Raw genomic sequence first — 17,184 nt, 5'->3', positions numbered from 1 at the left:
ATGCCATAACATTGGATGTTTACATCTTGCTATTTTCTTTATTTTTTAACCTTTTGTAATGTGTTATTGAAATGTTACTGGAGCAGCTGCAGAAGGGTTATTCCTTTAAAGATATTTCAAATAATAAAACTATTTATTGCAATCAAAAAAGTGTCAAAAACGCAAAACAACCCCAATATATACTATATGTAAAAATATTACCAAAAAGAGTGGCACAGAGAAAATGTAAATACAAATATTTATTGCAGTTTAACACTGATAAAGGTAAAGTTTGTACAATGAAGAGCATCATTCCATGGAGCTGATGCTGTTAAGAAGTCAATTTATTTATCTATCTATCTATCTATAGATAGATATATATTAATATAAAAAACAATGGAATATAGCTACAATACAATGATAATACACCCACAATTCTTCAAAAAGTCGTGCTGATATTTCTCACAATGATGGCTGTTTCCTGAAGTTGGAGGTTTGTGGTCCATGCAGAGGGAAAACAAAAGCTGTTCACGTTCTGCCGAGTCCATGCAACACATATGCTTTGGACCGCAGGCTACACCATCTGTCAGTGTTCTGTGTCCAAGTCCCCCTAGTACACCTGCAGGGCCTCAATCCTGGCGTCAATATCTGAAAACTCAGCGCCCGTGTCAATGGAGCTCTCTGAGTGGCGGAGCATAACATCTTAAACATGTACACATAGAAAACATATTTAGAAAATATACTTTTTTTTTTTTTAATTCATGCACATAAAAATTTGCATCATATATGTGCGCTCATATTTAGTGACTGAATAGCACAGTCGATAACACCACTGGCTCATGGTACAGAGAACTGAGGTTAAAATTCTGATCAGGGCCAATAATAACTAACAATGAAATTGGGACTTGAAATATTATCGAACACAGGCTTGCTACTAATCTTAGCTAAAGCAGATATGAGAAGCGTTGGAGGCAACAGTGATGACAACCCCGAGACCAGAACAAAAGTGTGAGACTGCCAAGCCTGAGCAATGTACATTAATCATACAGTACCGGTATATACTCACACTAGAAGAGATCGACCGATATGTTTTTTTCAGGGCCGATACCGATTATTTGTAGTCAAGGAGGCTGATAACCGATATTCGGAGCAAATATTCATTTGCTGTAAAAGTTATTTAAACATGAATAGTATATGTCAGTAAACAGCTGGACAAGACTTTAAGTCAGGGGTCCCCAAACTTTTTGACTCGGGGGCTGCATTGGGTTAAAAAAATTTGGCCGGGGGCCAGGCTATATATATACACAGGTAAAAGCCAGTAAATTAGAATATTTTGAAAAACTTGATTTATTTCAGTAATTGCATTCAAAAGGTGTAACTTGTACATTATATTTATTCATTGCACACAGACTGATGCATTCAAATGTTTATTTCATTTAATTTTGATGATTTGAAGTGGCAACAAATGAAAATTCAAAATTCCGTGTGTCACAAAATTAGAATATTACTTAAGGCTAATACAAAAAAGGGATTTTTAGAAATGTTGGCCAACTGAAAAGTATGAAAATGAAAAATATGAGCATGTACAATACTCAATACTTGGTTGGATCTCCTTTTGCCTCAATTACTGCGTTAATGCGGCGTGGCATGGAGTCGATGAGTTTCTGGCACTGCTCAGGTGTTATGAGAGCCCAGGTTGCTCTGATAGTGGCCTTCAACTCTTCTGCGTTTTTGGGTCTGGCATTCTGCATCTTCCTTTTCACAATCTCCCACAGATTTTCTATGGGGCTAAGGTCAGGGGAGTTGGCGGGCCAATTTAGAACAGAAATACCATGGTCCGTAAACCAGGCACGGGTAGATTTTGCGCTGTGTGCAGGCGCCAAGTCCTGTTGGAACTTGAAATCTCCATCTCCATAGAGCAGGTCAGCAGCAGGAAGCATGAAGTGCTCTAAAACTTGCTGGTAGACGGCTGCGTTGACCCTGGATCTCAGGAAACAGAGTGGACCGACACCAGCAGATGACATGGCACCCCAAACCATCACTGATGGTTTGGGTTGGTTTGCATTTCCTTTGGAAATCGAGGTCCCAGAGTCTGGAGGAAGACAGGAGAGGCACAGGATCCACGTTGCCTGAAGTCTAGTGTAAAGTTTCCACCATCAGTGATGGTTTGGGGTGCCATGTCATCTGCTGGTGTCGGTCCACTCTGTTTCCTGAGATCCAGGGTCAACGCAGCCGTCTACCAGCAAGTTTTAGAGCACTTCATGCTTTTCTACGCAACAGCTCCTTAGTGTCAAAATGGCAAATATCGGCGCCGATAATCGGTGGATCTCTAATACACATTCATGTTCATACATCACATTCATATTCATACATGTTTGTGTTTACCTTTGTCCTTCATTCTGTACGTTGGAGTGCTGCTTATGGGCTTCTTGGTCATCATGCCGCCTCTGGACTGTAAACATGCAACACATCAAAGTTAAAGTACCAATGATTGTCACACACACACACACACACTAGGTGTGGCGAAATTATTCTCTGCATTTGACCCATCACCCTTGATCACCCCCTGGGAGGTGAGGGGAGCAGTGAGCAGCAGCTGTGGCCGTGCCCGGGAATAATTTTTGGTGATTTAACCCCCAATTCCAACCCTTGATGCTGAGTGCCAAGCAGGGAATGCAATGGGTCCCATTTTTATAGTATGTGGTATAACTCGGCCGGGGTTTGATCTCATGTGTCACTAGTCAGCATTAAAAGTAGAGCTTTGGATTTATTTATAGGTATGCTTCGAATGTTGTGGCTTTGTTAAAAGAAAAGTTTTTAAAACATATTCTCCATATTTTTGGCCTTAATTAAGTTTTGTGTATTATATGTATTAAAGTGCAGTAGTCTTTTTTTCTATTATTATTATGTGGCAAACAACAAATATTTTTTCCAAGCATGACTTCCATTTCTGGGGTAAGGGTGAACTCTACTATGTAAACAACACGGCCAAATCCTGGAGCTTCTCTGTCTTCACCACGACAATCTCAAGTAGACCACATTTATAATAAACTTCATCTTCAACTCCTGTCTCATCAATATCACATCTCCACATTGACGTGAACGATAACAGCTGGACGTAGTATCAGACATTCGGTGTAGCGCTTCATGCTAACTGAGACGGCCATCGGCTATTAACAGCTGTCCGGCCAAAGTGAAGATGAACTGGACATCAATTACACAGCTTTGGCTTGAGCCATGTTGAATGACAACACAGACACGCAATGCTAACACGGAATGCTAACACTAGAGATACTGTAACTATCGTAGGAGCGAGTGTCAAGTTGACCAAGTTTTTTTGCAGAACAACACACTTGTGGAATCTGCACATAAAATCCCAGTTGTAATTTAGAGGAATTACACAGAATGGGATGAAGTATTGTGGCCACGTTGTAGTGGCCGGATGACAGCCATGGCAATGACGCTGGGAGGATCCTGCGGTGAGTACAGTAGTCTGCACCAGAACACACTCAAGATTAATATATTGGGTGAAACAAGTGTAAAGGTGACTAAATGGCTGTTATTTCATGTTTAAAGGGCTCTAATTGTGCTAAAAACTTATGGTCTTAACGTAATGGTCATAAATTGTTTTTTTGTTAATAATAATCCTACTTTGCGGAAATCATACCACAGTCCTGTCCTGTCCCAATTAAGTGCAATAAACAAGGAACGACAATTGCCAGCACTAATTGTGTGTGACTTACCACACGTGGTCCATTAATCATCTGTTTCTTCCCCCTGGACAGCATCAAACACATCAGGGTTAGAAAAGTTCAAATGACGCACGCTTCATTAGCATACAGGAAGTTTACCTGAACTGAGCCTTGGTCATTTCCTCCACATCCACCAACGAGCCATCCGAGGAGTTCCTGCTCGCTCGCCGCTCCATAGACAAACTCCTGCCGCGGCTGCCGGAGCGCCGCATCAGTGGGCAACCTTCTCTGGAGCGGGATCGCCCTCGCTCGGACATCAGCGGCGACACGGTCAGGTCTCGCCGCACCTTCATCTGTCTGTTCAACAACACCACACACCCACATCAACTAATGATGATGTCATCACAGACTTTGGAGGGAGGAAACATACTTTTTGATTTCTGTTTCTCTCAGTCGACGCTGTCTGTCTTGGATGTAAGCGGTTGGGTCAAAGCGAGGCCCTCGGGACCCTGGAATCAAAAATATGCTCATAAAATTCATCCGTCCACTTCTTGTGGCAAGAAGTCTTCCACCAATCAGCACAAAGCTCTCCCCTCCAAAGTTCCTGGGTTTCTATAAAGGCCCACCTTACTACAAGGTTCTTTTTTTAGGGAACATTTGCACTCCAGGTAACTTTTTTCATGTATTTTCTGCCATTTTTTCAGAGTCCCAGGTGAGCTGGAGCCTCTGCCAGCAACTATGAGCGAGACTTGACTGGTCGCCAGTTAACAGCGTTCATAGACACAAACGATTCTGTCAAGTTTCCAATCAAACTAAAACAAAGCTAACAATTCCTCTTCAACAAATTTGTCTAATAAATAACAACTACAAAAAGTGTCTAAAATTAAAAAATAAAAGATTTGTTTGATCAATGATATATATTGGTTCTTCATAGAGTTGGGACACTACAGACTAAGCTTCCCACAAGGCAGTCCTTTAATGTGCGAGGGAGTTTTTTTGTCCATAGAACAAAAAACAATGAACTCAGCAGGATCAATTGAGCACTGTGCGGTTCACATAATGAGGCGTTCAAGTCCGTCCATCCATTTTCTACCGTTTGTCCCTCTTGGGGTTGCGAGGGGTGCTGGAGCCTATCTCAGCTGCATTCGGGCGGAAGGCGGGGTACACCCTGGACAAGTCGCCACCTCATCACAGGGCCAACACAGATAGACAGACAACATTCACACTCACATTCACACAGGCGTTTAAATGCACTGCATAACTATGAGTGTAAATGGAACCACTTTACTGCAGAAAGTAAGCAGAATTTAGCAGGAAATGAACAAGTAGATTAATAAGAGTCGAGAAAGAGGATCTTATAACAACTGTTGGAGGGCAGATCGATCCATAAATTGGTGATGTCGACATCTAGGGTAGTATCAGTGTATGAGTGATACTTGACTGATTAGGTCGATATTTTTGATTCCTCAAAATCTTTTTTTGTTGTTTTTCCTAAGTGTGTACAAATTCAGGAAATAATTCCATGGACACAGGAAGATTTTGAGAGCAAAAATTAAAGGATTTAAAACAAAATGAAAAGAAAAAAGTAGATAGTAGTTTTTTTTTTTACTTTTGTTTAATTATTGTGTACTATTGACTTTATCTTGCTCAAACAATTATATATGTAAGACAGTCAAAGAACTAGTTTAATTATTGTGTTGCTATTGTTAAACTGTCAATAGCACCATAAGTACATAAAAAAATGTAGTTAATGCATGTGATCGGTGTGCATGATGGCTATGGGAATGGGCAGCGTAAAGTGCCAACAAGACAAGAGTTTGTACCAGTAGGAGAAGGTGATGCCCTTCTTACGACAGCACGTGGCCCCGTGGAGTCGGCTCTTCTCCCTCTTTCAGTTGACCTCTGCACTCTGTCGCCTCTGTGTTCTCTGGATCCTGAGCGACCCCTGACTTGGTTGAGTGAGCGATAGATGTTCCCGCCGCCAGAAAGCGGCGTCCCTCTGCTTCATAATTTAAAAAAAAGTCCAGTTGGTGCGTGTTTGTGAAGCACAGGTAAAAAAAGACAACATAGATTAATTCTCCAACCTTCTCCGTAGAAGAGCCAGTTCATTGGTGAGACTTTTGACGTGAAGTCGCAGGCTGCACTCAGATGCCTTTAGTTCCTCCAGCTGGAAAAGCTGACATTTAATAACATTCAAAGCAGGAATTCAGGTCACAAATCAGCATACCTGCTCAATAAGGTGGCGCTGCTCCTGGCACCTCTTGCTAGCCGAGCGCTGACTTTTGGCTCTCTCTTTGAGCAGCTGCTCCCCCAGCGTCCTCACCGCATCTCTGCTCCTCCAGTCCTGCCGAGCGTCACTTGCTGAAGCACTTCCGCACAGCTGTAAACGCTCCAGGACTTTGGCGATGGACTCTTTCTCCTCCTTCATTAGAGCCAGCCTTGGAATGGAGGGGAAAAAGGAGCAGACATCCAATAAAAGTGTGAACGTTTGCATGCTGAGATTGTCCCAGAGGCTTTGGATAACAAACAACTTCTTTCCTTACTACATACAGTTAGTTTGGAAATAATCATTTCACTCATAATAACAAAATTAGATAAATGTTTGCTCATTTAAACCACAATGGATCGCATTATAAGGCAGGAAAAATACAAAACAAAATCACAGAAAAAAGCGACAAAAGAAAGGTTATTTATATTTGTAAACATTTGTTTTCATGTATTTTACAACATTTTTGCATATACGTAATCTTGGCCAAAATCAACGATTGTGTTATTTTGTCATTTCCTGCACTGCACAATCTAAAGTGTCTCACCTTTAGTATCACTCTTGGTATCTTTATGAAACTATGGAAGGGTTCTCCGCAGCATCACACACCATCAACATTTAAAAGATGGTTTGAGGTAAATAGATGTACTGAATATTGGTAAAACTAAATTTATGGTTTTCTGTAGGTGTAGGAAAAGTGTGGATGCCTCATTATATGTTGAAGAAGTTGAGATTCAAAGAACAAAGGAAATCAGGTTTTTGGGTGTTATGATTGATGAAAACGTGTCATGGAAATCACATATTAATGATACAACGGCTTAAGTATATAAAAGTATTTCTATTTTACACAAAGTGAAGGAATTTATTAATCAAAAAGCATTGTATATTTTGTATAACTCACTGATCGTTCCATATCCAACATATTATATTGAAGTGTGGGGTAGTGCCTGTAAAACATATTTAAATCCAATCTTCCTTCTGCCGAAAAGAGCCGTAAGAATCATAGATGGAAATGCATTCAGGGAATATCCTGAAAATCTTGTATAAAGCACGCACACAAATTCTTCCAAAAAACATTCAAAACAGATTTGTTCAAAGAGAAAGTAATTATAATCTAAAAGGAACTGAGCTCTTTACTAAACTGAGATTTAGAACAGGGATGAAGGAAAGAAGTATTTCAATCAAAAGTGTTAGTTTATGGAACAAACTTGACAGTGAAATAAAATCCTCTAAATCTCGTACTGAATTAAAAAAAAAATGTAAATAATGTTTATGAAAAGATTTGACTTCGAATAAATTATTGTCGCCATGTGTAGTTATTTTGTTGTATGTTAAGAATATACAAACCCCGTTTCCATATGAGTTGGGAAATTGTGTTAGATGTAAATATAAACGGAATACAATGATTTGCAAATCATTTTCAACCCATATTCAGTTGAATATGCTACAAAGACAACATATTTGATGTTCAAACTCATAAACATTTTTTTTTTGCAAATAATCATTAACTTTAGAATTTGATGCCAGCAACACGTGACAAAGAAGTTGGGAAAGGTGGCAATAAATACTGATAAAGTTGAGGAATGCTCATCAAACACTTACCGGTATTTGGAACATCCCACAGGTAAACAGGCAAATTGGGAACAGATGGGTGCCATGATTGGGTATAAAAGTAGATTCCATGAAATGCTCAGTCATTCACAAACAAGGATGGGGCGAGGGTCACCACTTTGTCAACAAATGCGTGAGCAAATTGTTGAACAGTTTAAGAAAAACCTTTCTCAACCAGCTATTGCAAGGAATTTAGGGATTTCACCATCTACGGTCCGTAATATCAAAGGGTTCAGAGAATCTGGAGAAATCACTGTACGTAAGCAGCTAAGCCCGTGACCTTCGATCCCCCAGGCTGTACTGCATCAACAAGCGACATCAGTGTGTAAAGGATATCACCACATGGGCTCAGGAACACTTCAGAAACCCACTGTCAGTAACTACAGTTGGTCGCTACATCTGTAAGTGCAAGTTAAAACTCTCCTATGCAAGGTGACAACCGTTTATTAACAACACCCAAAAACGCCGTCGGCTTCGCTGAGCCTGAGCTCATCTAAGATGGACTGATACAAAATGGAAAAGTGTTCTGTGGTCTGACGAGTCCACATTTCAAATTGTTTTTGGAAACTGGGGACGTCGCGTCCTCCGGACCAAAGAGGAAAAGAACCATCCGGATTGTTATAGGCGCAAAGTTGAAAAGCCAGCATCTGTGATGGTATGGGGGTGTATTAGTGCCCAAGACATGGGTAACTTACACATCTGTGAAGGCGCCATTAATGCTGAAAGGTACATACAGGTTTTGGAGCAACATTTGGATGTTGCCATCCAAGCAACGTTACCATGGACGCCCCTGCTTATTTCAGCAAGACAATGCCAAGCCACATGTTACATCAACGTGGCTTCATAGTAAAAGAGTGCGGGTACTAGACTGGCCTGCCTGTAGTCCAGACCTGTCTCCCATTGAAAATGTGTGGCGCATTATGAAGCCTAAAATACCACAACGGAGACCCCCGGACTGTTGAACAACTTAAGCTGTACATCAAGCAAGGATGGGAAAGAATTCCACCTGAGAAGCTTAAAAAATGAGTCTCCTCAGTTCCCAAACGTTTACTGAGTGTTGTTAAAAGGAAAGGCCATGTAACACAGTGGTGAACATGCCCTTTCCCAACTACTTTGGCACATGTTGCAGCCATGAAATTCTAAGTTAATTATTATTTGCAAAAAAAAAAAAAAGTTTTTGAGTTTGAACATCAAATATCTTGTCTTTGTAGTGGATTCAATTAAATATGGGTTGAAAAGGATTTGCAAATCATTGTATTCCGTTTATATTTACATCTAACACAATTTCCCAACTCATATGGAAATGGGGTTTGTATATGTAGCTAGACTTCTGAGTTGAACAACAAATGTAACTTTATGAATGGCGGCAGATCTTATATGTTTGACTTTACTGCTCCTTTTTGTTCATTATTTATTTTAAAAGTTATATTGATAGTTTTTTTGTTTGACCTTAATTGAATGAAATAAAACAAACAAAGACAAATGTGACTTACTCTGCTCGTAAGCGGTGGATTTCCAGCTCTGCACACTTGTTTACACCTTGAGAGGTCAGCGTGCTAAGCTCCGCCCTTAGGGTCCTGATTTCCTTCTGCAGGGCGGCTGGGTCCGGCTTGCCAACGTAGGGTAGTGGCAAAGGGTAGTGTATCCTACGGAGAGTACACAGTGTTTACCACAGAACTGCAATCCACCTGTGGTGTTAGGTTACTAATACTAGTATTAACTAATATTTGTTATATACAGCGGCAAAGCACTAATACTAGTATTAACTAACGCTTGTTAAATATAGCAGCAAAGTAAGTTACTTGGCTTTGCAACACATCTAATCCATGTTGTGTACATAAGAAGTAACGATACTATCTACTGTACACAGTTGTAATGACAAACTGCACTCACAGAACGTGTTCATGAGCGACGGCAAATGCATTAGTGGTGGACCGCCGCAAATAAATGAACATCTGGAAACACATCAGTCATTGGGTGAAAAGACACACCTGTCAAACTCTACGGTGTAGATGAGAATGAGATAGCGTTTGGCGGTGAGAGTAGATGACTGCGGATGGCTTCGAGGGCGACCGACCACACCTGCTTTTCTGTTTCTTAGCAACTCCAGGTCAGCGTAGGTCAAGAGGTCCAGGGTAACAGAATCGGTTGTCTGCGGAAAATAATTGTATGAAGAAGTTGACGAGTGAATTAGGGATGTCCCGATCCGATATTTGGATCGGATCGGCCGCCGATATTTGCCAAAAAATGCGTATCGGCAAGGCATGGGAAAATGCCGATCCAGATCCAGTTTTAAAAAAAAACCTCCCGTCCGTGTTTTCCAACGCACCGATTTAAATAATACATTCCACTTTTCTGCTGCTCCCTAATTTCCGTTCCGCATTTTCCAGCACACCTTCAACACATCCACAGGTCTGTGGATTCTCACGCAGTTGCTTTTAGCTGCTGGCATTACACGACAGGCTCTTCTCACTCCTTCCTGTGTCTCCCTCTCACAGACAGCAAGCGCACCTTCTTACACACGTCACATACTGTCACGACATACGTCACATATGTATACGCCCTTTCCCAGCAGAGAGGTAGCAGCATGGCTAACGTTAGCTGCAATGCTAGCGCAGCCGTGTGACCAACGTTCCCTCTAAGGTGCGCGCCTGTGCAATTGCGCACTGCTCAAGCGTCCTCTGCGCATAGCAATTATATGCCACGCACAAAATCAAATAAAAAAATAAGCGCATAACAATTTTCGACACACGGACACGACAGAGAAAACAGTTTTCGTCATCATTGTTCAAATATTGTAAGGTCTGTCGAGACGCTTATCTCCATTTGGTGCCACACGCCCACACCATCAAAATGCCGAGGCAAAAATTTCCAGATCAACACCGTATGAAAAAATTAGTGATTTTTTTAGTTGTGATTTCCTTCTCTGCATGAAAGTTTAAAAGTAGCATATATTAATGCAGTATGAAGAAGAATGTTTTAATATAGACATGCAAGCCTTGAAAGAAAATTTTGAAAATCAAGACTACATTTCCTGCAAATGGGTGCATTTCTACCCTATATTTTAACTTTAGATGTATTCTCATATCAAACTCTTTTGGCTGTCTTTTTGACACTTACATCCGGCGCCCCCCTCCACACCCCGGATTATAAATAATGTAAATAATTCAATGTGATTATCTTGTGTGATGACTGTATTATGATGATAGTATATATCTGATAGTATATATCTGTATCATGAATCAATTTAAGTGGACCCCGACTTAAACAAGTTGAAAAACTTATTCGGGTGTTACCATTTAGTGGTCAATTGTACGGAATATGTACTTCACTGTGCAACCTACTAATAAAAGTCTCAATCAATCAATCAACACACATAGAATCATCATACTGCTGTGATTACCGGTATATGCATCAAGTGTTCATTCAAGGCTAAGGCAAACTATCGAGATATATATCGTGTATCGCAATATGGCCTTAAAATATCGCAATATTAAAAAAAGGCCATATCGCCCAGCCCTAGTTCAATGATGCCATTTCTGTTTGTCATGTATAATTTTGTTTATTTTGTGTTTATCCTTGAATAAACAGGTCAGTTTCTTGTTACCAACCATTGTGTATTATTCAAACTCCCCTAATTCAGCTGGCTAGTTGTTATCAAGAGTACTAAAACCCTTTTCAACATGATTCTGACAACTAAGTAGGCTAAATAACTTTAAACTTTAATACATGCTCGGATAGGCCAGTATCGGTATCGGTCAGTATCGGTATCGGATCGGAAGTGCAAAAACAATATCGGTATCGGATCGGGAGTGCAAAAACCTGGATCGGGACATCCCTAGAGTGAATACAAACTGACACACCTGTGAGATGTTTCGTGACTCAGCAAACATCTAAAAACGGAAGTTTGCATGTCCTGTGTTTTGTCATCTCCATTTGAAAACGATAAACGCGCCCCAAAAATCCTTCATTTATGTTCCCGCCTCGCTGCCTAGAGGGAGGGAACAAGATAGCTGTGGAATATTTCCCATTTTTCGCTCTAGTGGAAAGCCAAACAAATGAGTCCCCGCTCCAGCTCAGGCAGCCCGGAGCGTCACCCTGTCCGCTCACATCCGTCTACTCACTCATGCGCACGCAAGCCGCCGTACCTTTCTGACGGCCGACTCCAACATGCTACAAAAAATGGGGAACTGTTTGAAGTTGCCGGTTTTTCGCGTGAGATCCTCGATGTCTGGAAAAAAGGACAGGAGACGTGAAGTGGCGTATTTGTAAACACAATCTAAAAAAAGACATATTTGGCGCCACTCACATGCCGGATCGAATTCTCCCTTCCACTGATCGGCCGTTGTTGAATCTGAGATTTCCACCAGCAGCAAGCCTTTATCCACCTCCACCTTCACCACAAACTCCACTCCTCGGAAAACAATATCTTCCATCACCTCCGAGCCCTCCTCCATTCCTCTGGGTCTATGTCAGGGAACGACAGGAGCTCAAAATAGAACTGGAATGTTGCATGATTTCAAAAATAAGGACACAGTGTGAATAAGTCTAATTACATAAACGGAACTGAATTAATGCATAAATCCCAGAGATATTATGCAAAATGTCCAAAATGCCATTCCGCTTAACGCTAACAGAAAAATAGTTAGCATAATCTTGTAAACAAGCAGTGGGGAAAACATGGACCAACGCTATTAGCTGCTGTGAGGATGGTTCTGCATCAGCCAGGGGTGTCCAAATATTGTCCACTGAGGGCAACATATAGACAAATGGAAAGGTGTGGGGGCCTCCTTGATTTTTTCACATTTTAATGTAATAAAACATGCTTATAAACAACCAAAATGGGTCAAGATAAGAAATAAATTCAAAGAAAAATCAGCCAAGTGTCAGTTTTAAGACGTTAGTGACAAACGGACCAATTTTAATTATTTACAGTGTTTCCATTACATGTATCCATTTGTTGCGTACCACCACGAATACACTTGGGACTGCCACAAACAGGTTTGGCACTACCAGATAGTAAGATAACTCTGCTTCTTAACACAGCTCATACGGATCTTGTCTGCCAGAGAATATGAAGACGTAGCAGAAGGTATCAGTGTTGCCCACTTAGCGACTGTATTGGTGTATTTATGGACTTTTCTTGATACTAGGGGTGTAACAGTCTATGTATTCGAATTCAGATTTTTCAGTACAAAGCCTTTGGTTTGGTACAGAGGCGTACCACAAAAAAAGAGGAAAGGAAGTGTTTCTTGCGTCATGCGTTCACTTGGTTGGAGCAGAAATCCAGACATGCAAGGCACCTCCACAAGCCTGGGGAGTGTGCTTTACCACCTAATGAAATGTTAGGTGTGACAACAGCACATCACTAATGTAGAAACATCCTCCCAACACTACGAATAAAATATATAATTGTGTGTAGAAAATAGATTTTCACATAATAAAAGATGTGGGAGGGCAAAAACACTGCCAGATGTTTTTAAAGACGTGACGTCACACCAGGAAGCAGCAACTATTCTGAGAAAAGCTGAAGAGACAGCCGAAACTAAGATTTATCTTTTGCTTTCTAAAGACTATTTGTCTGCACAAAAGACTATTGATCCAATATCATATTTAAAGAAGACATGATGATGAACACAGTCCGCTTCCTGGACCTTTGCATGAGAAAATGCTCTGTATCTGGCCCTATTTGAAGTTGAGGACTCCTGGTCTTCATGCTTAAAACGGGTTCAATGTGTCTTTATTATGTTTTCATAAGTAGATCGATTGTGGGCTGTGTTTAATTTCACCTTTAGAATATGTTGCGCACTGGAAAAAAAACAGCCGTGCAAACAAATGGCTCCAGGGCTACACTTTGGACACATCTGAATCTTAGAGAAAAATGTAATTTCTAACATTTGTACGCACGTACAACACTTAAGACCTTCAGTATATCAGTATGAGGATTTAAATTATGGAATGGATTAAGCAAAGAAATCAAACAATGTACTAATATTATCCACTTCAAGAAACTCTTCAAACTTAAAGTGTTTCAAAGTACAAAGAAGAAGAACCATGATAAACATTCTGAATTTATTTCATCCATCCATTCATTTTCAAGATAATCGTGCTCATCGCACAATATGAAGTATAACTTACTTCACCAATTATTATATATTTATTTTTATTGTTATTACTTATGGAGTATATTGTGACTAAATTTGGTAACAGTAGAAGAGAAAGTCAAACACAAATACAAATAGACAGAATAGAAGTTGAAAGAGTAAATGAAACCAAATTTGTAGGTATAATGATTGATGATAAATTGAACTGGAAATCTCATGTAAAAAATATACAACATAAAGTAGCAAGAAACACGTCAATAATGAATAAAGCAAAACATGTTCTAGACCAAAAATCACTTCATATTCTCTACTGCTCACTAGTGTTACCATATCGGAGTTATTGTGTAGAAATATGGGGAAATAATTACAAAAGTACACTTCATTCACTAACGGTGTTACAAAAAAAATCAGTTAGAATAATACATAATGTTGGATATAGAGAACATACAAATCCTTTATTTATTGAATCAAAGATACTGAAATTCCACGACATAGTGAATTTGCAAACAGCTAAAATTATACACAAAGCAAACTATAACCTGCAAACTATAACCAAGAATAAACAACAATTCTTCTCAAAAAAAGAGAAATATAATCTTAGAGAAAAATTTAATTTAAGACACTTGTACGCACGTACAACACTTAGGACCTGTATGTGGAATTAAATTATGGAATGGATTAAGCAAATAAATAAAACAATGTACTAATATGATCCACTTCAAGAAACTCTTCAAACTTAAAGTGTTTACAAAGTACAAAGAAGAAGAACCATGATAAACATTCTGAATTTATTCATCCATCCATTCTTTCATTCTCAAAATAATCTTACTTATCTCATCTTATGAAATATAACTTACTTCACCAATTATTATTTATTTTATTTTTATTGTGATTACTTATGGAGTATATTGTGAATAAATTGAGAACAGGAAGTGAACACAAGTTTTAGCAACTGCTATGTAAAATAAAAAGGGTAGGATTAAATAAGCTCTGCATCTTCCTACTCCTTTTCGAACATGTTGAAAAGAGAAACTGGAAATTGTGCTGTATCATGTTGTATGCTTGCATGTTCGATATAAACTCAAACTCAAACTCAAATTGAGAACAGGAAGTGAACAGAAGGTTTAGCAACTGAAAAGGAAAAGGGGTAGGATTAAATAAGCTCTGCTTCTTTCTACACCTTTTCGAACATGTTGAATAGAGAAACTGGAAATTGTGATGTATCATGTTGTATGCATGCACTTTCCAAATAAACTCAAACTCAACTCAACTCAACACCTGGTAAAGCCTATCATAATAATCATTCCAAAAATGCTGCTTTTATCACAACAAACCACAAGGAGCGCTAAAGAATCAGGTAGCTTACATTAAATGTATAATTTTAACAACAAAAGTTGCCTTTGATCAAAGCTCATCGGGGACATGATACAGTTAATGTTGCAAAAACATATTTGAGGCGATGAAGTGTACATTTGGTAGCATATTTTCTTGTTAAAACACGCAGCTTGCATTGCCATCACTTAGGCTCACAGTGAAAGGACAATGCCCATCTTTCATTAGGTTGCCATAGATATGTACTTACCATCCGCATAATTCTAGTAGATACAACTTTGTTTGCTTTTACTGCGTCACCACATTGCAATTTTTTCAATTTAAGTCTCTTTTGAGATGAATAAAAATGTATGTTTGATTATTAGCTAGCTAACATGTTTGTTATTATAAGTTCCAACAATCCAAGCGTGGCGTTGCATTGTCAAGTGACATTCGAGGGCTGAAAACAACAACACTTACCTTAGCTTACAGCGGTAAATCTTGACGGAGCTTGCCGCCAACAAGCAACTAATGTTGGTGGAACATGTTGGCGTATTAGCTCGGTTAAGTCATTGAATTAAAGAGTAACTCTCTTCACCGGTGCTTCACTCTCAGTCCAAAACAAAGTAGAAGCGACCTAAGAGAATTCCTGACGAGGCTGGACTACCGGGAACCGTTGAATTCTTCTTCGTCGGTTTAATTCCCGCACGCAGCTTCTTCTTCTGCTTCATTTTGACAATTGACCGCTCGGTGTTGCCCTCTGTAGATCATGATCCGTCTGTGCAAGCGAGATGGAACGACAACTTAAAATACCGGTAGAACTTTTGTATTTATACTCGCTGACCATACATGGCAGGTACATGTCAACAGATTACAATGATCATGATAATGTTACTACTAGTTATTATATTATTATTTATGAATTGATAATTATATAATATTAATAATAATTAGTAGTAGCATTTGTATTATTATGAGGTGGCGACTTGTCCAGGGTGTACTCTGCCTTCCGCCCGACTGTAGCTGAGATAGGCTCCAGCGCCCCCGCGAACCCAAAGGGAGTAAGCGGTAGAAAATGGATGGATGGATGGATTTTTATTATATCCGCCCGAATGCAGCTGAGATAGCTAGGCTCCAGCACCCCCCGCGATCCCGAAAGGGACAAGCGGATGGATGGATGGATAGTAGTAGCATTATCATGAATACATAAAAAGATATCACGCAATATTAATAAGTAAGATAATGATATATTGATATATTTTTATGTATTCATACACATGCATATATATATATATATATATATATATATATATATATATATATATATATATATATATATATATATATACATATAGTAAGAATAATATAGATATATATAATTTATAGTATTATATATATTTAATAGTTGTGTTTATTACTTAATATGGCAACACGGTGATAGAGGGGTTAGTGCGTCTGCCTCACAATACGAAGGTCCTGAGTAGTGTTGGGTTCAATCCCGGGCTCGGGATCTTTCTGTGTGGAGTTTGCATGTTCTCCCCGTGACTGCGTGGGTTCCCTCCGGGTACTCCGGCTTCCTCCCACCTCCAAAGACATGCACCTGGGGATAGGTTGATTGGCAACACTAAAATTGGCACTAGTGTGTGAATGTGAGTGTGAATGTTGTCTATCTATCTGTGTTGGCCCTGTGATGAGGTGGCGACTTGTCCAGGGTGTACGCTGCCTTCTGCCCGATTGTAGCTGAGATAGACTCCAGTGCCCCCCGCGACCCCGAAGGGAATAAACGGTAGGAAATGGATGGATTACTTAATATACTTTTTAAAGGTGCCGTTTTTATACATTCATTTATACAAGTGAAGCAAAAGTTTAAAAAAAAAAGTATTGTATATGTTTATGTATTTAAATGCAAATATATAGAATGAGTATAGCACCACCCGCGACCCCGAAAGGGACAAGCGGTAGAAAATGGATGTATGGATAGTAGTAGCATTATCATGAATAAATAAGAAGATATCACACAATATTAATAAGTATGATAATGATATATTGATATATTTTTATGTATTCATACACATGCATATATATATATATATATGTGTATATATAATAACAATAATAAAGATATATATAATTTATAGTATTGTATATATTTATATAGTTGTGTTTATTACTTAATATACTTTTTAAAGGTGCCGTTTTTATACATTCATTTATACAAGTA

The 17,184-nt window shown here is 39.3% G+C and overlaps 1 protein-coding gene across 2 annotated transcripts; it reads right to left on the bottom strand.

Moving 5' to 3' along the window:
- Positions 1–224: 224 nt before the first annotated feature.
- Positions 225–15,680, bottom strand: ccdc61 (coiled-coil domain containing 61). 2 transcript variants are annotated; one of them, XM_061962161.1, is made up of 13 exons: positions 15,444–15,680; positions 11,858–12,015; positions 11,697–11,779; positions 9,540–9,700; positions 9,042–9,194; positions 5,899–6,109; positions 5,756–5,838; positions 5,495–5,673; positions 4,102–4,180; positions 3,831–4,028; positions 3,723–3,756; positions 2,365–2,431; positions 225–681 (listed from the first exon to the last, which is right to left on the bottom strand). In XM_061962161.1, exons 2-13 carry the CDS (start codon positions 12,003–12,005, stop codon positions 590–592), a joined length of 1,488 nt encoding a protein of 495 aa, XP_061818145.1. In that variant the 5' UTR covers positions 12,006–12,015; positions 15,444–15,680; the 3' UTR covers positions 225–589. The 2 variants fall into 2 exon arrangements, with proteins under 2 accessions (XP_061818145.1, XP_061818146.1); XM_061962162.1 differs by having other exon boundaries at positions 225–660.
- Positions 15,681–17,184: the final 1,504 nt, after the last annotated feature.

Source organism: Nerophis lumbriciformis, linkage group LG09 (genome assembly GCF_033978685.3).
Source record: "Nerophis lumbriciformis linkage group LG09, RoL_Nlum_v2.1, whole genome shotgun sequence".
Lineage (NCBI taxonomy): Eukaryota > Metazoa > Chordata > Actinopteri > Syngnathiformes > Syngnathidae > Nerophis > Nerophis lumbriciformis.
This window is presented reverse-complemented; position numbering and strand designations above follow the sequence as displayed.

Coding starts and splice junctions, on each gene's coding strand:
- ccdc61 (XM_061962161.1), bottom strand. CDS start 12,005: ATGGAGGAGGGCTCGGAGGTGATGGAAGATATTGTTTTCCGAGGAGTG. Junction 6,110..9,041: donor ATCCACCGCTTACGAGCAGA/GTAAGTCACATT, acceptor CTCCATTCCAAG/GCTGGCTCTAATGAAGGAGG. Junction 4,181..5,494: donor GGCATCACCTTCTCCTACTG/GTACAAACTCTT, acceptor TTTTGATTCCAG/GGTCCCGAGGGCCTCGCTTT.